This window comes from Bombus vancouverensis, chromosome 11 (genome assembly GCF_051014615.1).
Source record: "Bombus vancouverensis nearcticus chromosome 11, iyBomVanc1_principal, whole genome shotgun sequence".
NCBI lineage: Eukaryota > Metazoa > Arthropoda > Insecta > Hymenoptera > Apidae > Bombus > Bombus vancouverensis.
In genome coordinates, this window is record NC_134921.1 from 6,795,760 (window position 1) to 6,818,103 (window position 22,344).

Below are 22,344 nucleotides of genomic sequence, written 5' to 3' on the forward strand. Positions count from 1 at the left end.
CGCAATACTTTCTATCTTTGCTCCATCACTTACATTTATTATAACGTAAGATTTAATCTAATCACTGGATTGCAGATATTTATACGAATTCCTATTTTTACGGAGGACTAGAAATATCCAGAACTAGAGATATAAAATACAAGCAGAGATTAGTTTCGTTCACTGGATATTCTAACGAGAATAGTTTTATATTTTATGTACATTACAAACATGTTATCTTCATTACATACATTTCCGCATGTTTAAAATTAGCATAAATGCAAACAAACATCCTCAGTTTATTAATAATACTCTCAGCAAACCTTCGTACTCTAATAAAATCGATATTCCGTTTATAAACCTTTATAAACACTCAACTGAGAAAATAAAATGTTGAAATATAAAAGAATGAGACAATTCTATCAAATTATTCAATTAACAGAGATCTCGAAACGAAAATAATTATTTTTTCACATTTAACAGCAAGTTTATAAACATGAAGATATCAGAGTTGCTCAATGAACTACTTAATATATTAATTCTTTGGTATGCAGAGTTTTCTAGGAAAAAGAGAAAACACGGTGAGAAAAATTAGGAACCAGTTAGACCGGAGGCTTGTTCGTAAACAGGTGAATAAATTATCTTATGGTGGCCGGTCGACCTTGACAAGCTTCTACGCGATTATCATATATCTACATTTTGAAGCGATGTTTTGACTCAGTCGTTCAAAGCAATTGTGATCATGAAGTCTTTCGTGAAGTACCCTCCAAACTGTGATTTTCCAATTGAAAATCTCCCTTACGGTGTCTTTTCTACAAAACGCAACGTAAGTGGCATGTTCTAGTACATCATAGACATAGATATAAATTAGAATGATAGCAAAACTAGAAGAAAGTTTGTAGGTTATGTGGGTATAGAAGAAAAATTTTTTATTGAAATTATTTATCATGATAACGATTGTTGCCAACAATTGATATAATACAAAATTAATATAATATCGTTGCCCTTCAAAAACAATTGTTTCATCGATATAAGTAAAACATCGGAGTGTTAGTTGAGTAAAGTGCCATCTACATGTGGGTTGGATAATAACAGGTAGAATTGGAGGCGCGTATTTACAAACGTATTTGTGAATAGCAGTAAGATAATATTTTAACGATTAAATCGATTTTTTAAATTTTCAGTTTGAATTTTTCTAAATCTGTCTATTTTTACATACTTCCAACAATTTGTTACATATCACACAACAACTAAACTTGTATAATATTTTTCTAATTAATTTTCATTGAAATTGATCATCTAGATTGTTTAAAAAAGTTATGTATTGGTTTTATGAAGAACTGACAAAACATTATTACATTTCTTTTATATTTGAATTATTAATTGTACCTACTGCCAAACCATATTATCGAATGTTGATAACATACTGTACAACGATAAATTTCAAATCTTGCAGCCTCAAAAGAGAATAGGAGTAGCAATAGGCGACAGAATTTTAGATCTATCCGCTATTTCACACCTGTTCGATGGACCATTGTTAAGAAACAATCAAGATGTATTTCATCGTGATTGCCTCAATGATTTTATGGCCTTGGGAAGACCTAGTTGGCTGGAGGCCAGAACCAAACTTCAAGATTTATTATCAATCAGTAATCCTACACTGCAAGAAATAAATACTCATTCGAAGTAAAATAAAAATTGCTCTGTTTCTCTTTCAATAAAAACGAACAAATCACATATCTTACGAACTACTCCACTTTTCAGGGTATTTGTAGAACAGAATGAAGCAACGATGCATCTACCGGCAAAAATTGGTGATTATACGGATTTTTATTCTTCCATTCATCACGCTACAAATGTAGGCACAATGTTCCGTGGAAAGGAAAATGCTCTGATGCCAAATTGGTAATTAATTGTTTTTAAATTAATCACATTTATAAGAAATTAAAAAATTAAAGATACAGAAAATATAAGCATTCGTTAAAATGTTTAAAGGATTACGTATCTTTAATTGCATTTATAAAAATAAAAAATATTTCAAGGAACCGTAATAGATCTGATACACCTGCAGGAAATATTTGCCAGTTGCTTACCATGGAAGAGCAAGCTCAGTCGTCGTTTCTGGCACGCCGATAAGGAGACCTCATGGTCAGACACTTCCTGTAGAGGGTGCGCCTCCAGCGTTCGGCCCTTCTAGATTAATGGACTTCGAATTGGAAGTAGCGTTCTTTGTTGGACCTCCTACAAATTTAGGTGACGCCGTTTCAGCATCCAAAGCTTATGACCATATCTTTGGAATGGTCGCTATGAACGACTGGAGTGGTAATTCTTCATAAATCTTATAATTTCTTTTTATGATCTTCACATAAAAGAAGATACTAAAATGAAATAGAAAAGACATGATTAATCGAAAAAATAATTACAGCGAGAGACATTCAAAAATGGGAATACGTTCCACTGGGACCTTTCGGAGCAAAAAATTTCGGAACCACAATTTCCCCATGGGTAGTCACCATGGAGGCTTTACAGCCTTTCAAAGTACCTAATGTGCCACAAGATCCAACCCCATTTCCTTATCTACAGCATAGCGAACCTTGTAACTTTGATATTAAATTAGAAGTTGACATTAAAAGTAAGCTGAATTTACGAGATTTTTATTTCATAGTGATATTTTAAAACATTGCATTTGCAATCTTTGCATGCATTTATTCTCTTCTTTTATAATTTCTAGCTCCAAGTGGTATCGTTACCACTGTCTGTCGCAGTAACTATAAATACCAGTACTGGACACCCCGACAACAATTAGCTCACCACACCGTAACCGGATGCAATATCAATCCGGGTGACTTAATGGCTTCCGGTACGATAAGTGGCGAGGTGCGTCCTAAATTCTTATTCATTGTCTGCCAATTAAATCGTCGATGTCCAAGGTACACTGTTCCATCGAATCGTCGTATGTTTCAGGCTGATGATTCCTATGGTTCCATGCTCGAGCTCTCTTGGAAAGGCACTCGACCTATACCGTTAAAAGATGGGACCAACCGGAAGTTTCTGCAAGATGGTGACGAAGTGATTATACGCGGTACGTTCGCTATTTTCGTTTAAATAATAGAAGCTGTACATAGCTACGAAATTATTGACAGTTGAACATTGTTTTATAGGTTACTGCCTCGGTGATGGGTATAGAATCGGATTTGGACCGTGTTCGGGAAAATTGTTACCTCCTATTACTCAATAATTTTATTTTCTAGTACAATATAATTAAATTTACGATATCTAAAATTATAATTTGGAAATTGTTTATCATCATCACAATTGTAAAATAGTGTATAGAATAATAAAAGAATATAATATGTAACAATTACAGATAATAAATAAATTGTTGTGTATTAATTGTTCACAATTCTATTTCATTTCTTTGAACATGTTTATTTGAAAATTAAATTTGGTTGGAGTTTTGTTGCGATGCAACATACTATGACGTAGAATAGCTGGATTATCGATCCGTGAAATAGTCGCAGGAAATTCGATCAATAAAGAGACCAGTACAGGTGAAGGTAGAGCAAGTATCAAGAAAACATGGCTGCTATGCTGTTAAAGTAAGTAAAAACTAAGAAAATTTTATGCTTTTAAAAAGATTTCTCCATGTATATAAACAAAATAATACACAGTAATAGTTTTTATCTTTTTTTTTATCTAAAGAACACATGAACTAATAGTCTACAATTTAGACTCTACATTACATACTATGATAGGCATTACAGGGGGACAGAAATTAGATCAATAATATCATGTTTACTAAACTAGGATTGTATCTTTATCCTGATATGATATAACTTAATTCGTTCATTTAATTAATTTATAAACCTTTGAATAATCCAGTGCATTTCACATTATATCATTAAAATTATATCATTGGATAATCAAATAGATTGTGCGGATTTTGTGGTATATAATTTTGAAACTACATATTTTTAATATTATACTTCCAATCAGACTTTGAATGACTGTAAAATAATCTTTAGATAATCTTAAATAACCTTAGAATGGTACTAAAATAACCCTGAGCAAAAAAACTTTTTTAGGAGTTTGCACACTTTGGAATCGTTGGACGAACCAACTGCAAAATGGAGCGTCCCCTTAAGCGATGGAAATCACGTGATAGAATTCGAACATGGTACGGCGACGGGTCGTCGATTGGTGAAGGTTGATGGCGAAAAGATAATTTACAGAGATTGGATGTTTCATTTAGTTGGAGACGAAGTTTTCACTTTCAACGATAATAAATTCGTAATTAGGATCGATCCAATCCGAGGTGAGCACATTTCAAAATAATAACAAGCTTCTTATTTAAATTAAATATTTATTATGCGATAAAATATACGCAGGTTTGAAATATTCTTACTCATTATGGGTGAATGGGAAGCCTTACAAAAGCTTTGTGCGATCGCAGTCGAAAATCTTGGAAACCTGGTTGGCTAATGTTAGAAATGAAGAATATAGAATAGTTCTAGGTAAGTATTTTGTTAATTGCAATCTTCCTATCTGATAAAAAGATGAAAATAATAATATTTCTTTTGCAGATAAACAAACTCAAAACGTTTGGGTGAATGGCCAACAGATTGAGACTGAGGTAAAAAGAATGAATTGTCTTATAATTGAAACAAATCATAATTGAACATTCCATTCTAGAATGAATTTACCGATGACGGTGCAGAAATCTTATTTACGGTAGGAGATCTCCCAGCATCGATTAGAACTTACAGTTCTGGTCAGAAAAATATTGGAATAACATACTCTTTATGCATCGACGAGATAGAAATTGGAAAGGAAACGCTTCTTGAAGAAGATGCAGACATGTAGCACAATATATGATGGATTATTTCTACACTATGTTTTTGTTGTTTCACGTACCACAGAAGTTGGTTACACTTTGTACATACGAATCACCGTGCATTAAAATCACTGTATTCAAATTTTACAATTAAACGTTTGAACATAGCAAAAGAAAAAAGAATCTTCTTCTTGAGTTCGATTCAGGCCACGAAAGGAAGAGAAAAATTCTAACCTCAAATCCTCATCCTACATTCTTGTTATTTATTTAATAAATGAATTGTTGATCACAATGTCGATGCGGGAGAGTATATTCAGTATCGGATCCCGATTGATCCAGAGGCACGACGATGACATAAGTTTCGATGGTGCATGTCAACCAACGTTCTCCACTTTTAATCTGAACGATTACAACTCTCTTAATCTTCGATTATAGTTATGAATCTTGATGACTTGCATCAAACGCACAGTGACCTCTTGCAAGAAATCTGGATGTTGACCCTAGAAAACGACATGTATGAGCGGTACCTGAGCCGACAAGATCCTCACGGTCTCAAAAGTAAAGAGTAGTATCTCTATAAATCTTTGTTAATTTAAACTAAATTTCAAATTGAGTTCATAAAGAAAATTTATCTATCGTCCAAAATTCTTATCAAGCCATCAAGAATGTCCTGGACAGAGCAAAAATCACAAGAAGAGTTACAGCACACTTATTACCAAGATCATCGCGTATGAGCTTCCGAGAAAGCGTAATAAATGTCCATGACCCTGGCAGATATAGTGTTGTTAGTACACCTAGCATTGTCAGCATGCCGTCCGTAAGTCGATTAGGAGCAACAAGCATCATGACAGTGGGAACTACAGGCGATAGCCCGAAGTCAGAATATTAAGTAAATTCATTCGAGGCCGGTGATCTGTATATATATAATCATGCTGTAGCTCTCCTCAAGGATTGAGTACTCAATGTCCGGGTTATCTAAAAAATTTCAGAACCATCTGAAAAATGTCATTGGAAAATTAATTGTAAAGTAGAAGATCTGCAAAGATATTTATGTTATCGGTAAATCCTTAGATTTCAAGTAAAAAAAAATCACTGAAAAATGAATTGTGGAATTTATACAGATTTAGTTATCAGCCAATTCTCGGATTGCAACTAAAATGGTCATTAAAAAATTAATTGTGGAATAAAGTGTCCAAAGTATAAACTATCCATCGGTTCTAAAATCAAATAAAAGATGAATGTTTCACTACTAGAATTAACTATAACTGCAGAAACCACTCGGCTGCTTTGAACAATCTTATCAAACTACTCCGGTCTCGAATGCCTTAAACATCATAAAAATTCTTTATCGAACCACACTTTCATCCTATCAGAATCACAATAGCACATCGGATGTTTATGGCAAGAAAGGAAGTGGAGGAGATGAAACGGAAACTGGAACAGATGCAAGTGTTCGTGCGAAAGAAGAAAGCAACCATGAGGGCAAAGATCGAGGAAATCGAAATTCGGATCAGCGAGGCGCATGAATCGACGGCAGAGTTCGAATCGGAAGTGGTTGTAGAGGGCGTGGACTCTATAACAGGGAAGATTCCTGCCGAACGAGTGATCAGGTGATTGCACGTGTTTCAGAGTGTACCGCCGTATTGTGAATGCATTTTTCACGCGCGACTTCTCGCGAAGATTCATCGAAGAATGGCTGAGATCGGCGAACACGATACTAGAGAGGTTAAGATTGAAGAGCGCTACATTGAGAATGCTGATCAGAAAGGCTAGACAGCAGCTTGCTCAGAGGAAGGAACTAGGCGAGTTACTTCACGCCGTTGATTTCGAGAAATTAAGCATCGAGAACCAGGATTACGCAAAGATGCTCGAAGAAAAGAACTTGTACGTGATAGATATGAAGAGAATCGCAGGTGATCGATCTTGAACGAGTGTAAGATCTTGTACAAGATTAGGTCTGTACATTGTATTCGTAACAGGGTACTACCATCTGAAACTGACGCAACACAAGCAGAAACTGGGAGATCTGTTGCGTAAATTGAACGAGGTGAAGAGCGAAATTATAACGAAACAGGATCAGATTAAAGAGTTAAAGATCGAGCAGCGGGTCGTTGAGGTTAAAGTGAAACGGCAGAACAGGAAATTGCAAAATTTATTGAGTTTCATGGATAATCATGTCGTAAATGTTTACTTTTGTTCATTGATAAGATTCTATGATAAAATAAGTAGATTAATGAGATTGCTTGTAAGAAAAGATATTATCTTTAGGCACCAGATATTTTAGAATTTGTCCACATACAAGTAGAATGCAGGGAATTAGACAAAACTTATAAATTACTGCAGAGACGTAGGAATATCGAGAAGATAATATTTGAGGAGTATAGAAAACAGTCTCAGATCAGAAAGAAATCTCGTATGGACGAAGAAGCCAGGCAAAGACAGTAAGTCACGGTACAATTTTATCTAATTTGAGATTCATCTATTGATTTGATATATTACTTTAGTACAAGAGAGAAGAAGATATCGAACACGAGATACCCAATAACTTTTTAAAATCTTTACCTACTTTTCCCATCACCTTGCTCGAGGACCTTAAAATTGTTTCCACTGGTCAAACGCAGAAGTCTTCGCTAGGAGACGTGGATGCAATTATATCTGTAAAAAAATTACGGCGGTCCCATATAGTCACTGGTTACGCCACCGGATAATTGGAGTTACGGTGCTTGTTTAGAAGACGAAGGAAACCTGGAACGATCATCCACTTTCCATGACACCAGTACTTTCCATAAAACAAATTGTTTGAAAAAAATTTTTTAGATACTGAACGAACCGAAAGCATCGTTCGGCAATTTTTAATAACTAATTTTTGAAATCGTTTCAAATCCGATAAATTTACACTCAACCTTTATATTTTAAAGTAACCAATTTTCTAATTTCAAGGACAGCACATTTTTAAAATTTTTTACGAAAAATATATGTGACTTTCAACAGGGTAAGTGATTTTCAAATAAAACGAAAACTTTATTATTAAAATTTGTTTTTCAACTATGGGATGCAAAGTGGATTTAAAAATTTTTCGATAGTGTTACTGTAAATGTAAAATGTACGACACAAAAAAAAAAAATTTGACTGAAAAGAGAAATTGGGAACTCTGTCCCATAAAAGGAAAAATCTTCGACTCCTCCGTTCATTCTAAGCTGTATTCATGCATTCTTGTAAATGCATTAAGAAATATGAATCGGGTTGAAGATAGGAGGATTTTGGCGTGTGCTACGGTATGTTGGGTGGTCACGCTTCACGCACCGACGATGCCTGTCCCTTCCTCTTTTCGCCCGTGGAATATCCGTCCGGAAGACCTGTCTCTCTTTCTGTGGTGATTCAGTTTTGCGACGACAACATCGACGTACCGAATGTTCGATCAACTGCTAATTGGCAAACAGTACTAATCGAAATTCTTCTCGCAAATAATTTACGTAATTCCTTATTAAAAACTTCAAAAGCCTCTTTATCGAATCTAATAAACTTTCCTTCTGTGGGACGATGGTATCGAAGATTGCGTTTTGCAATGGAATCGAAAGTTTCTAACAGTGTTTCAATCATAAAAGGAAGTGAAAGATCACGCTTGTTGTGTCAATGAATCATAGTAAAAAAGAATTTTTCATTTTTATTAGTATCGTGTAAAAGACATTTTTTTGAAACATAGAAGGCAGACAGTGAAATGGCAAGAATAATATGCTCAGTGGTGCATGAAGAGCCGATTGATCAACATCCTGACTTTCTAACTGCATTTTATTTCCCGTGAGAATGAAAAACGATTTCGAAAGAGATCAACGACACCTGCACTTTATTTGTCTTATTTTTGGCTCCACTTTAACTATGACAAAAATGAGGATTCTGAGGAAATTGATTGGTATAATGATTATTTGTTCTCTTATGCAGAGAAGCTGTAGCAAATATTTAGAGGTAAGGAAATGAATTATGATTTCGGTGTTTTCTACTTCATTGTTGTTTATAAATCACATTAACGGTATTTTGGCGATGATACACTTTGATAGAAGCCTACTTGACACGGTTGGAGGGAGACTTGTTATCCCCTGGGGAATATTAGATCAAAGCTGCATTTAAAATTCTAATTAGGCCTTGAATCATATGATCACGCTATCTGGGTCAGTAGGAATGTTCTTTGTAACCATTTTCACGGTTAAAAGTATGAAGTAGCATTGCAAATTTTATTGTACTGCAGTTTGGTTACAGAAGAAAGAACATGATTTTGCTTCGATGTATATATTAAAGTTTTGTTTCATCTCATTTTAAATTGAATTTAGGGTATGAACGTGAATTTAGGGGATGCTGTACAATTTCTTCGAGAATATGATAGTGAAGCTTCTGCAATGTGCACGAGAGTGATGACAGCGCAATGGAATTTTGCAACAAATGTCACTGAAGAAAATCGTCGAAGAATGGTACATAGATCTCCCCAAAAAAAATCTTTTCTAAAAATATTCAATTGTCAGAAATAATTTGTCAGAAATTTCATTATTTTTGCTTTATCAGATAGAAGAACAGACTTTGAAGTTGAAATTTGACCGAATTTCGTGGCGCAAGGCTGTCAGTTTCGCTTGGAGTCGAATAGGAGATCCCTTCGCTAAAAGGGAACTCAAGATGATCGCTATCAGGGGACGAAATTCTTTGACAGATGACAAATTTAATGAGGTAAATATTAAAATATTATCTCATGAAAACTCAAAACGACGGAAATATTACTGATTTTCAGTTGCACAGTCTGATTCTCGAAATGAAGGAAATATATGTGCGAACAAGGGTGTGTCCTTATAGAACTATAGGAGCAAATTGTGACCTGAATTTAGACCATGGTTAGTTTACTCGTCCATGTAATAATCAACAAATTGTGAATATCAAATAAATAAATGCATATTTCTTAGATGTGAATAAAATAATGGCAAAATCTAAGGACTATGATGAATTATTATATTATTGGCATGCTTGGCATGAAGCTACTGGACCTCAACTTAAAAATAAATATATGAGATACATTCAACTAGCAAATCAAGCTGCTAGACTAAATGGTGAATAAAATCATATGTAATTGCATTGAAAATTTTCTTAGAAAAGAATCCATATTTTAAAAGTATCTTCCGATAGGTTTTGAGGATGCAGGTGATCAAATGAGAGAATTGTTCGAAGATGAATACTTTCGACAGAACACAGCAGACGTAATGTCAGCGATCATGCATTTGTACAAAAATCTCTTTACTTATGTAAGAACGAAATTATTCGAAAGATACGGCGATAAAATAAGAAGGGATGGACCAATTCCGGCGCATATTTTAGGAAATATGTGGGCACAAAATTGGGAAGATCTTTTCGACCTAGTACAGCCATTTCCAGCAAGTAAAAAATTAGACGTCACTTTGGAAATGATGATTCGAAGATTCACACCGTTAAGGTAATATTACGATAGTAATGCTTAAATGTAATATTAATTGATATATTACGATATTAACAAAGAAAATATTCCAGGATGTTCCAAATAGCAGAGGAATTCTTTACTTCTCTTGGAATGAAGCCAATGCCACCTGAATTCTGGAGATTTTCGATGTTTGAGAAACCTATCGACAGGGAAGTCAAGTGTACTCCCAGTGCTTGGGATTTTTGCAATAGGATGAATTACAGGTACTTATCATTGTCGATAAAGCATGATTTAATGTATTTAATCGATTAATTTTATAGCATTAAGCAGTGTACGAGGGTTACGATGGAAGATTTACTATCAACACACCATGAGATCGCTCGATTGCAATACTTCTTACAATATAGCGATCAACCATTATTATTTCGAAACGAGGCAATTCCAGGTGACAAAAAGAATTATCATTGTGATAATAAAAGTTGAATGATTCAGTAAATACCAATCCTGTGTAAATTAGGATTTTTCGAAGCAGTCAGTGACGCCATTGAACTTTCCGTGTTCACCCCTCAACATTTAAGTAAACTCGAATTACATGACAATTCTACGGATGATTATGGAAGCGATATCAATTTCTTGATGCTAATGGCCCTTCGTAAAGTTGCCTACATGCCATTTGCGTACATAGTTGATGAGGTTTTACAATATTTTATTTGCAAGCGCGATGTCTTTTTGAAACTGTGAATACATCTCTGTCCTTTTATGTTAAAAGTGGAGGTGGCGTGTATTCAACGAGGGTGTTACGGATATGACAAATAAATGGTGGGAATTAAGATTGCAGTATCAAGGAATCGTGCCTCCAGTGCCACGATCCGAAAGAGATTTTGATCCTGGATCGAAGTATCATATCCCAGCTGACGCTCTTTATGCCAAGTATAAAAGAGCTATTATTATTATTAAATTATAAATTAAAAAAATTAATTTAAGAAATTAGAAATTTTTTATTAAATTTATTTATTAAATAATAGATATTAATATACCAATTTAATAAATTCTAATATTTACATGATCTTATTTTTAGATATTTTGTTGGTGTTGTCTTGCAATTTCAACTGTTCGAATCTTTATGTGAAATAGCAGGCCACACTGGTGATTTACATACTTGTGATTTTTATAGATCAAGAGAAGCTGGGAGATTATTATCGTATGTGTAAACAAATTATAATAGAAAAAAAAGTATAGAAAATATATTCCCTCTTCATTTCTTATTTTTTTAGCGATGTGCTATCAATTGGTTCGTCCAGATCTTGGAAAGATGTGGTACGACAAATGACAAGAGGTAGAACAAACAGGATGGATGCTAATGCTATATTAAGATATTTCGAGCCCCTAAATAAATGGCTAAAACGACAAAATGAAATGGAACCTGTTGTTGGTTGGATCACAAATCGCGATGACACAGGTAAAAATAAGAAGAGACTAGATTCTATAGAATATTAGTTGCGAAATATACTAATAATACATCACAACTATAGACCTTCTTGAATTTATTTCAGCGTTATTTTTTCACTGGTACCAAAATGGCGCTCGAAAAATCACTTCACAGTTATTCCTCCCACTGGCTTTGATTAGTACGCGAATCTCAATATGTTAATAGCAAAAAGACAAGATAATATATCGCTGTATATATAACACAAATTAGAAATTATGTAAATACTTTATGAAACCTTTGAACAACTGCATAATAAGACATTTACATGTATCTTGTAACTGTACTATGCAATTGATGCCAAAAGAAGTATCACATTTATCTACATATTGTACCACTAGTATTTTACATTAAATTTATTTGTAACTATGTTTAAAATGATCTCGTTGTTTTATGTTGTTAGTTTAAAAATAATAACCGACAACTGTCTATGAAGTTTCCTACCAAAATATCTTTTTAGATATAGCATCCGCCTATATGCATATTAACGATAAAGAATTCGATAGATGTCTCTGCTGTCATTCGTTACGTTTCGATCATCAAACTAGTCTTTTACAGTAAACGATACGAGAAACATGTGAGTTTTTGTTACTATATTTACGTAATTTTTACGAACATTACGTAGGCCAACGTCGGCTGAACTAAATAATCTTTCGGTAAGTTCTGTCCAATTTACCTGTCCAAGACGTACAACTCGACAAACTCGGAACTATAACTATCTCACAGTACAACTTGAAAGCACAGTTTCTTGGTTAGAAATAGCCACAATCGCTTTTTCGAAAATGGATGTGTCTTTTTGCCGGGGCGTAAGGTTCGCAACTACTTTAGGATTTAGTCCCATATTGATGACAAAAAATTTCTTAGAGACAACACGTCTTACACGATATACCGATTCAAGACGTTGGAGATTGAAATTTTTCGGTAGGTTAACGCGTAAGATTATTTTACCAATGGTTTACAATTACAATCGCGACGTTGTCGATTTCAGAAAGGCATCCACATTACAGAAACTTGTCGTGCAATTATGTCCCGTTTCTCAATCGTATTAAAACATACGAAATGCCATATAGGCATAAATTCGGTAAGGATATCCTGGTCATGCGTTATTGTAACTTGAATGCTAATAAAGGAGATGCCCCGAAAATAGAACCGATGAAAAAACTTTCAGTGTTCGCGAAAATGAAGCAAATGACCAAGGATTATTGGCATATTTTAGTGCCAGTTCATATAGTTACCTCTATAGGATGGATTGTCACATTCTATGTAACAATCAAAAAGTAAGCACTGTCAAATAGTATATAATAAATTACATATAAAATTACATGTGATCACAATACTTTGCAATGTCTATTCTTTCAGTGGAGTGGATATTGCACACCTCATGGAGCTTATGCATTTTAGTAAGAAGTATATAGACAAAGTAAAAGATTCTACTGTTGGAAACTGGGCCTTAGCATATCTCCTTTATAAAATATTTACGCCTCTTAGATATACTGTCACCATAGGTAATTAAACAAAAACAATTCTCAAAATTGTTGATCATATGAAAAATTAATGATATATATATATGTGTATATAATGTATAGGGTGCACAACAATGGCTATTAGACAGCTCAGCAAGTCAGGGATAGTAAAACCTTTGTCATTTGGTAAACAATCACAAATGGTATACAAGGTATAACTACACTAAATTATTCCTTTACTTGATAGTAAACTGTGAAGACATTTAACTAAAACTGACTACTATATTATTTGTTACATGCCTTCTTGATGTAGTCTGCATATGATACTGTGTGTAGGTCTATTTTCTACTGAATTCAGAATTCTCTGAATGTTTAGTTTTTTTTTTAATTCGCTTTCTTAGGTTTCTAGTGTGCTGTCCTCAAATTTATAATATGTTCTATATAACTTTTTCTATGTTATAGACAGCAGAATCAAGTAAAACGACAACAACAATGACTCCAAAAACAGGATTCAAAATAGAACGACAAACAGAACCCCCAAAAACATAGCAAAAACATATGGGACAAAGTTAATTGATCACCTGGATAAGAGATTCAATCTAAAAGCCTGATTGATGAAAAGGATGTATATTATCACTTGTAAATGTGTAAACGTTATTGTGTTATGATGAAAGAAGAAAATCTTATATGTAATATTATATGAAAGAACGGCTACATATACCTAACCCACCTTGAAATCTTTAAAAAAATTAATTGACACAAATTACAGATGCTCAGATATACCCTCCTTTATTGAACAGACGTTTTGTCTTATATACCGCACATATACTTAAATAACATTGTACTTTTCACCTACAATACTCGTAGTTTATCTTCAGCCTACCTTATTTACACGCAGAAATATTGATTAATTAATCAGATATAGGGAAGCTTTTTTGGCAGCACAAATTGTGCATTGTAGTAAACTAAAATTATTCGTCTTCAATGCACCGAACCTTATTTAGTACCATTCATTGATTTGAACATTAACATTCACATAATTTTCCAACGATGAGGTTGTCACGATCGTATTAAAATTCCTGAGTAATATACACGAAAGTCAAGAGTCTTGTATGAAGTTTTGATACTAGTAACCAATATATGGTGTATTGTCATAATAAATACTGTTAGCAAACGCGATACGTCAAGTACAGTAATAATACACTATAATTATCATAAATCACCACGTCGAGATGCGCCCAGAATTATTAATCATAAGAAAGTCGATATACATTGACAGCAGGATTGTTCTCATATTATATACAGGGTGGTTGGTAACTGGTAGTACAAGCGGAAAGGGGGTGATTCTACGCGAAAAAAGAAGTCGAAAATATAGAATAAAAATTTTTCGTTTGAGGCTTCGTTTTCGAGAAAATCGACTTTGAATTTTCGCTTGGTACGCGTGCGGTACGTTATAACGGATCTCACTGTAGATCGTTGTCTCAATGGAAAAATTAAAAAAAAAATTAAAAAAAGAGTTTTATTCTATATTTTCGACTTCTTTTTTCGCGTATAATCACTCCCTTCCCGCTTGTACCAGCAGTTACCAACCACCCTGTATAATGTATAGTAATATAATATTAATATACATAATTATATATCAAACATATATACATGAACTAAAATAAGGAATCATTACTTAACAACAATGTAGTTATTATGCTAATATATCACAGTTGCCTGCGCAACTCGTTCGTCCTAACGAGACCACTGTATTCGCGTATATCTTGGATAAAATAAATAAGACCACATATATTAAATATACTAACCTATATTAATAGCTGTCAATGGGAAATTATTTCTCATAAAAACGGAATAATATACATTGCTAAAAAAAGATCAAACGTCGCCCTGGCTATATAATCTAGATTCTAGATGATCCCAAAAGGCAGTGTAGATATTTCGATTTTGCAAATATCCAGTCTTGCTAGATCACGTCAAACCTCTCACATTTTAGAGGAACAATAAAGCTATATTACTTCTGTAAACATTGATTAATTATATTGTAAATATCGATAACTGTATTTTTTCTATAAATTTCTATTTCGTAGAGGATAGACACGTGTAAGCTTTACGTTAGTGATAGATCGATTTGTTCAGTCAGTTCTTAACGATGTTCATTACCGGATGACCGATATGCAATTGAATTTTAAACATTCAACTTAATATATTTAACTTATCCCATAAATTGATAACTAGCTGATACTGGCTGTGGAGCTCTGGGTTGCGTGTGGGATATGCGTTGGATGTGGCACGCACGACACATAAGCCTACCATCGAGTGGGTAGCATCGTTTGTCCGGTTCGTCGGTCAGTTGCATACCACAATCCTCGCAAACGTAACAATCTACATGGAAATCTTTGTCCATGGAAACAACTCTTACGGTTTCCTCTGTACCCTGAGAAATAAAACGTATCAATCAAAGTTATGTCTGTTATTTTTACAAAAATCACTCATTTGAAAATATAACTACTTACCTCAACTGGAGTGATTCCCTTTCCACAGGAAGCACACTTCGGCGCGAACATCCTATGGTAATCGTTAACACAGTAAATTTTATTGTCAACGTCAACCGTGAAGGGAACGCCATCAAGACATTCGTTACAAACACAACATCTAAAGCATCCTGGATGATAGGATTTCCCCATAGCTTGTAATATCTACAAGTAAGAAAATATAGAATAAATTAAAACCTCAACGTAAATCGTTTTATCATTATCGATTTAATTACCATTTCCATAATGAGGTGACCACAGATTGCGCACTTCTCAGCAGTTTGTTGGAAACCAGAGTACTACAGACAAAATCTTCTATGAGCTACGTCATCGTATCACTCGTCTATTGCAATTATTGTCTTACGTACCAGATAATCTTCCTCGCAGTACACTCTTCCGTGGACATTATAGAACGCTTTACCGCGTAACGCTCTTCCACAGGAACAGCATATGAAGCAATTTGTGTGATAAAGGTTGCCCATAGCTTGGCAGGCCTGACCCGCCCCCGTTACTTTTTCACCGCATGTGTGACAAATACCTGTCGAAAAGCATCAACGTATCCTTTATAATATTGCAACAGAATACATTTAAAAAATAAATTTTTTTCATAGCACTAGTGTCAAACATTTGAAACTATTTTTAAAGTCATGAAAATGCCTTGTCAACCATAACTCTATAGTTTAGTCGCATTGGGCAAAGTTTAAAAATACCCTCGTCGATACTCGACAATAAGATCCGCTCTTCAGGGTCAATAACTGTCAGAAGAAATACGGACTAATGACACGATCCAGAGGAACTACGGAAGAAACTCACAACTATCAATAGGTAACACAGGCCCTGCCATTCCCTTCACAGGAATCCTTTATCCCTCATTCGCCGTTAGTGACACTTGTAGTTTCGATTCAACGGTTTAGTTTCACTAGGCCAGTCTCGCTCGAACTAGAATCCACCAACGAGTCGGACTAGTCTATCTATAACGAGATTACTTACCGCGGCGAGCGCGACCTGGCCACGGCAGTTTGCCGTGTACAGGACGTTACACGAAGAATAGAACTCGTACACAAAAACGAAGAGAAACAAACTAAGCTCACCTAAACGCCAGCTACCTCTCGGCTGAGATTGGCTTGCTCAACTGAAGTTCCTATCCGCGCGCACAGATTTTTCAGTTCCTCTTTGACTACGGTTAGGCTGCGTTTAAATAAAATCTACAACATCATTATCGTATGAATTATTGGAAAATACTGGTTTTAAAAAAAATGCGCAGCCAAATATAGACATGCCTGAAAGCTATTTGCATCGAATGCGTATTTATCTGCATTGATAAGTGTTTCATAGTTGTGTAACCGCACCGGTCATTTACAAAACTATTAGAGTGACAAACATGATGTTAGATTTCTAACATAAATATCTTACAAATTTGGAGCTTTGAACTAGAATAAAATGACACTACAAGTCTCTTGTCCAATTGTACTTCATCGATATTTTTGGACGCCTATTCTTCGAAGCTTCTTCCTTCCTGTCTGTGAAGTAATCTTCATCGAAACAGCGAATACTTAATTACAAAACACAATAGACGTCGAAGAAAGTGTCCAATGTGAATACCACCTTACAGTGTTCGGACATACACGTGCAATACAAGGAAAAGATAGTGCATGTCTGCGTTCACCTAACAAATGCATGTAACACGCACACTTGTGATGCTTCACGTAGGTGCGAAGACACGTAGGTGGAAACGAATGGGCAGAGAGTGAATGTCAACGAAACGCCGGGTTAAAAAGTTTCGCGACACACTGAAACTTGACTCCATTTTCCAAAACCGGTCTACCAAGGGGGAACTTGTGCCGTGGGAATTGGCACGGTACCCTGCTGCTTTTTATTCGTTCTCAGAATCGGTGCAAATTATGGATCGGAACGTGTCGGAAATTAACTCCTCTAATGACGGAATTATGCCAAATTGTCACATCTCAATCTGTTTAAAAATATTATACAAACATTGTTAGGAAAACAGAGTTTGGTACGGTAAAACTATGTAAACATTGTGCCAATTAAAATCTTACAATGGGGAGCTATTGCATAGACAAATTTACAGAATAAAAAATATCCTCCTGAATGCTCGACGACTGTTTTACGAGCACCGTTCGATCGTTGTTTCTTACCAAAGTATTCCCCTTCTTCTTCTTGCTTCTCCATCTCCTCTTCGAGTTGTCTTGTCAATTCTTCTATTTTCCTCTCTGCTTCGGTGGGTCCCTACAAGAAATAAATCACATTTTGCGTTGTGATCGGTACTGACAAATGGTGTCATAGATTGGGATGGGATTTCGTCACAGGGACACATAAATTTGCATGCGGTTACAACAACGTTCGTGACAAAAAAGAGAAAAGTTCGAAACACAGAGGGTATATTACATGCTTAGAGAGGATGCGTACGCATCTTGTATGAATAAAATATTGCACAGTAACTATACAGCGCTTGTCAGGAGCTGACGATTTACAACGTGTGATTCAGCGCGAGTTCGAAGAAAAAACTCGTCACGAATCATAAGGTATTGCGAGCGATACGCGTTTTTTTTCACGCAATATTGAAAATTGTTGAAGTCGATGTCGTCCCGATATGTTTTCTTAGTAAATAGGAGGAAATATTTATCGGGCTATTTGAAATAACATTTGCATCTAAGTAAATTGCTAATCTTATCGTTAAACAGGTCAGCCATTATATAAAATATCAGCGATAATAACTGACATTTGTGACATCATCGCTTAAATAAAATCATCACCAGCTTTTTTGTATCCTAACAAGCATCGATTATAAAAAGCATAACAAAAAATTCACAGTTTATTATTCTTCATGGTCAATTTCTATAAAAAATCATCACGATAAATTGTATAATCGTTAGTGTTAGTAGTCATACCTTTTATATGAAATCAGCATGCAAATGGATCAGCATACTTGGCATTCATCCAAAACAAATCGAAAGCAACGATGCGTTCCCGTAACCCAATTAACGTGCGATTACAGCGTTACATTGTGAACAGGTTTTGCAAAGAGGAAAAAGCACAAAATAGAATTAAACGCTAATGGTTAATGCATCTTTTTTTAATTGTATAAGCCAGTTCCTTACGGAAGGTCTAGGTGGTATAACATTGTAGGGTAGTAGCCCCTTGCCGGATGTCGGTTTGATCGGTGGACTGACTGACTTTCTTTCTTCAAGTTCAGGTTCGGGTGGCCTTTGCAATACAGGTACACCGGCATTTAAAAAGACTGGGCCGGCTACACCACTGGTCACCCCTGGAGGGAGACTGGTGATTCTAGGCCCATGAACATTTGAATCAGATTCTGCGATGGTTGGTGCACCAGTGGTCACTGGTGTTTGTACCTGACCACGTAGAGGACTACCGATAATATTGCTTGCGGAAGATGGTGACACGTGTCTTGGCGAATTAACCACATTTTGTGCGACTGTATCGGACGATACCTGGTTGTGAGTTGGACTTACTTTTGGAGAACCTCTTGCACTATTATTATTGGCTACGGTTCTGGAAGAATCACTACGGCTAGGTGAATACATAGGTGATGGTTTTGATGTATCAGAAGGATCAGTTGTATCCTGAACAAAACTTCTATCATTCTGTAAATTACTTAATCTTAAGTGTTCTGATGATCTATTCGATGAATATATTGGAGAATTTCTGACAGGAAATTCTGATCTAGGTTCTTGATGATGATAGTTTCTCTCATTTGATGGTAACATTCTACTTGGAGAATAACAGGGAGAATTGCGGCAAGCAGATTGCTCTCCTTGTCTCGCACCATAGACAGGTGAGTTTCTGGCCTGAGTCTCTCCAGTAATATTTGTATTTGTACTTCTTGCGGGTGATTCTATGTAAGATTTGTAACTTTGGGGACTATCCTGGCGGTATTGAGACTGTTGTACAGTTTCTATATGATTTGAAGCTCTAAATCCATGCTGTCCACTCATTGAACTATCCACAGATCCACGATAATGATGTGGCTCTGGAGGTAAGCGTATCGGTGGTGACTCACTATGATAAGGAAGTCCAGATCTGGGAGAATGTTGTTGTTGTTGCTCAGAATTATAATTAAAATTTCGGGTTGGTGTTTGTAGTTCAGATGGTGGAACATAAGCACTTCTACCAGCTTGATGATCTAAAGATGAAGAAGATCCTTGTAAGTACCTTGATGTGGATGAATCAACACAGCGTTGTAAACTAGAGCCATCATAACTTTGACCACGTATATTGCTTCCTCTTTGTTGTGTGTATGATAAATTTTGTGTCATACCTCTTTGATTTTGTGCTTGGCCCACTTTTCCTGTCATAACAACATAATCACCGCCATTAATTGTTGCTGGGTGATAATAATTTGGTGGAACCTGAGGGCCTGGTTTATTTTGTGTGTTTTCTGGGAAATGCACCTCCTGAATATTTTCATATACAGGAGGTGCCTCATATGGAGGTAATTCTTTTGCTGGTGATGCAGATTGATATCGATTCCCAGTAGGAACCTGTGGTTGTGCTTTTCTAAACGTAGGTTCATAGGATTCACCTGCTAAAGATCCCCTAGGACTACTCTTAGGGCTCTTCCTAGATTCCACTGGATGATAATATGGAGGATGAGGTTGATTTTGTTGCGGATAATAGTCAATATTTTCATATACTGGTGCTTGCTGATGACTCATACGGTTTTGATTTTGTTGCTGCTGAGCACTGATTTGCTCTACTGGTTTTGGTGTGGGAAATCTTGATGCAGCTATTATATTTTCACGTTCATATAGCTTGTAATCAGCTGCTGACTGCCTGCAAGTGTCAGCATTGCTCTCAATGAAACTTTCAATAGCACCAACTGGTCTACCAGGTCCTCTGGCATCTGTTCTGCTTATGACATTCCTCGACACGGGTACCTGAGCCTCAGGTCGTGATCCCGTGACCCTGCCGGTACCCGACGCACCGCCGGCGTCAGTGGATTCATCCCCGAGTTGCAGATAACCTAGCTTTTGTACGTAAGAATCGTCGGCTGAGTTACACATTGGCAGTGATTCACAGTGAGACGTTTGATGATAATAAATAAGATTTTTAGGTTGCTGTTTGAAGATTATTGTTTAACTGACTATTGTTTAACAATAGAATTTTTCAAAATTCGCTACAAAGTGATTCGACATCGTTCAGGAAGGTGAGTCAGCTCGGTAGTCGTCATGTCAAATCAATTTCCCTTGATTAGCTGATATTTAACCCCTTCGATTTGTTCTCACTCGCACTTTCTTTTTTACAGAATTACGATTTTCTCACGGAACACGACAAAACACGACGCACGTAGCACGACGAAGTTTACTGGACGAAAGCAGGACCGTTTCTCCGCCACGATTTTGGGATACGCCCCGCGATCACGGCGCCTCGAACTCGCGTCTCCTTGTTTCGATTAGCGTCCGTCCACCGGCAGATCTCGGATATTCGTTCTGCACGAAAAATCACCACCTGCGAAAATTCACACGATACGCACACACATGCACCACGCACGCATCGTGGTTCGTCAAACCAGATACCTGCGAGACATTTTCCCCTGCTACGAGTCATCCAGATGCAACCTGCGTTACTGTCTTTGTCCACAATGTGGCGCCACGATTACTATACTGCCGGCAACGCTTAGGAAAGTAAGATTCCTGCATTTCAAGCAATGATTCATCCTTTGAATCGCCGAACCAGTCGAGTTGGCGCTGTTGTCGATGTAAAATGGAAATTCAGTTATTGATGCAGAAATGTATGTATTCCTTTACTACGAAATATTTCCTTTTCGATACAAAGAAGCTGAATTTGTATATTATACGTGTTTTACAGAGGATCAACTACACTTGTTAAACATATATATATATACATGCATTGAAACTTGAAGAAAGAATATAACTCTCATTGAGATCTTTTACAAGAAAAAGTGTGTTTCTCTACGGATACAAAAAGTACCTAAACAGTATCGTTCTTGATCAGTCTTAAGATACACAAATGACAAGAATGTTTATGCATTTAAATGAAGATATCTTCACAGAAAACAGGTAGGAGTTTAACATGACATCATTCCCTATTCTCTATTGGTTGTTGATAGAGCAGACACGAATGCATTCAATTGCGACCAAAACAGGTTTTTTTCGGGACCTGCCTAGGAACAGAATGGACAGGTCGACAGGTAAAGATGCAAGATCTTGCTTGGCGCGCCATCATGCATTCACGGGACCCGTGTTCGGCATAATAATGCAACGTAATTCCAATATACTGTCTGCGTTTTGTATCTGCTGCGATCGACACGAAGAAATTATCTATCAGAAACATCTCTCAATACATACAATAATTGGCCATGCAATTTATTCGATCAGAAAATGTTCAGCCTATAATTTTTTATTATTTATTACATGTCCACATTAAGAGTTCGATGTTACGATTGCTTGAAAAGGCTTCTTGTGCTCTACTGACATAACAAGACGACGTACTCGCTAGTCTGAAAGATTTGGGATAATCGACGCCTTGTTCACCAGATCGCGTAACCGACATCGTGATCGATGGATTCTAAGAACGAGAGAAGCAATGAAATTAATCACGCGTGCTTACTGTAT

General features: G+C 35.9%; 6 protein-coding genes across 6 annotated transcripts; 5 read left to right on the plus strand and 1 right to left on the minus strand.

Annotated features, from left to right (window-relative positions):
* Positions 1 to 645: 645 nt before the first annotated feature.
* On the plus strand, positions 646 to 3,382 carry Faa (fumarylacetoacetate hydrolase). Its single transcript, XM_033350152.2, has 8 exons — positions 646 to 805; positions 1,436 to 1,665; positions 1,744 to 1,884; positions 2,051 to 2,301; positions 2,405 to 2,611; positions 2,711 to 2,856; positions 2,944 to 3,061; positions 3,141 to 3,382. The coding sequence occupies exons 1-8, from the start codon at positions 722 to 724 to the stop codon at positions 3,215 to 3,217; spliced, it is 1,254 nt and encodes a 417-aa protein (XP_033206043.2). The 5' UTR covers positions 646 to 721; the 3' UTR covers positions 3,218 to 3,382.
* A 71-nt stretch (positions 3,383 to 3,453) lies between these two features.
* LOC117166303 (fas apoptotic inhibitory molecule 1) lies at positions 3,454 to 4,971 on the plus strand. Its single transcript, XM_033350155.2, has 5 exons — positions 3,454 to 3,578; positions 4,065 to 4,294; positions 4,368 to 4,493; positions 4,563 to 4,612; positions 4,672 to 4,971. The coding sequence occupies exons 1-5, from the start codon at positions 3,559 to 3,561 to the stop codon at positions 4,840 to 4,842; spliced, it is 597 nt and encodes a 198-aa protein (XP_033206046.1). The 5' UTR covers positions 3,454 to 3,558; the 3' UTR covers positions 4,843 to 4,971.
* Positions 4,972 to 5,104: 133 nt separating this feature from the next.
* LOC117166381 (uncharacterized) lies at positions 5,105 to 6,427 on the plus strand. The gene is made up of 4 exons (XM_076622885.1): positions 5,105 to 5,180; positions 5,249 to 5,371; positions 5,437 to 5,689; positions 6,187 to 6,427. Exons 1-4 carry the CDS (start codon positions 5,105 to 5,107, stop codon positions 6,425 to 6,427), a joined length of 693 nt encoding a protein of 230 aa, XP_076479000.1.
* A 61-nt stretch (positions 6,428 to 6,488) lies between these two features.
* On the plus strand, positions 6,489 to 7,343 carry LOC143303394 (cilia- and flagella-associated protein 263; the record flags this gene model as incomplete). The annotated part of the gene is made up of 3 exons (XM_076622886.1): positions 6,489 to 6,726; positions 6,793 to 6,992; positions 7,082 to 7,343. Coding segments are annotated over 3 exons (615 nt in total), but the record flags the coding sequence as incomplete, so codon positions are not given.
* A 1,024-nt stretch (positions 7,344 to 8,367) lies between these two features.
* LOC117166272 (angiotensin-converting enzyme) lies at positions 8,368 to 14,051 on the plus strand. The gene is made up of 16 exons (XM_033350089.2): positions 8,368 to 8,776; positions 9,139 to 9,276; positions 9,368 to 9,526; positions 9,588 to 9,687; positions 9,757 to 9,900; positions 9,977 to 10,280; positions 10,355 to 10,507; positions 10,565 to 10,689; positions 10,762 to 10,937; positions 11,014 to 11,174; positions 11,323 to 11,445; positions 11,519 to 11,703; positions 12,719 to 13,007; positions 13,090 to 13,235; positions 13,317 to 13,405; positions 13,656 to 14,051. Exons 1-16 carry the CDS (start codon positions 8,618 to 8,620, stop codon positions 13,740 to 13,742), a joined length of 2,538 nt encoding a protein of 845 aa, XP_033205980.2. The 5' UTR covers positions 8,368 to 8,617; the 3' UTR covers positions 13,743 to 14,051.
* On the minus strand, positions 13,957 to 21,314 carry jub (LIM domain-containing protein jub). Its single transcript, XM_033350087.2, has 6 exons — positions 18,847 to 21,314; positions 17,884 to 17,974; positions 16,096 to 16,265; positions 15,964 to 16,026; positions 15,710 to 15,892; positions 13,957 to 15,630 (listed from the first exon to the last, which is right to left on the minus strand). The coding sequence occupies exons 1-6, from the start codon at positions 20,770 to 20,772 to the stop codon at positions 15,409 to 15,411; spliced, it is 2,655 nt and encodes an 884-aa protein (XP_033205978.2). The 5' UTR covers positions 20,773 to 21,314; the 3' UTR covers positions 13,957 to 15,408.
* Positions 21,315 to 22,344: the final 1,030 nt, after the last annotated feature.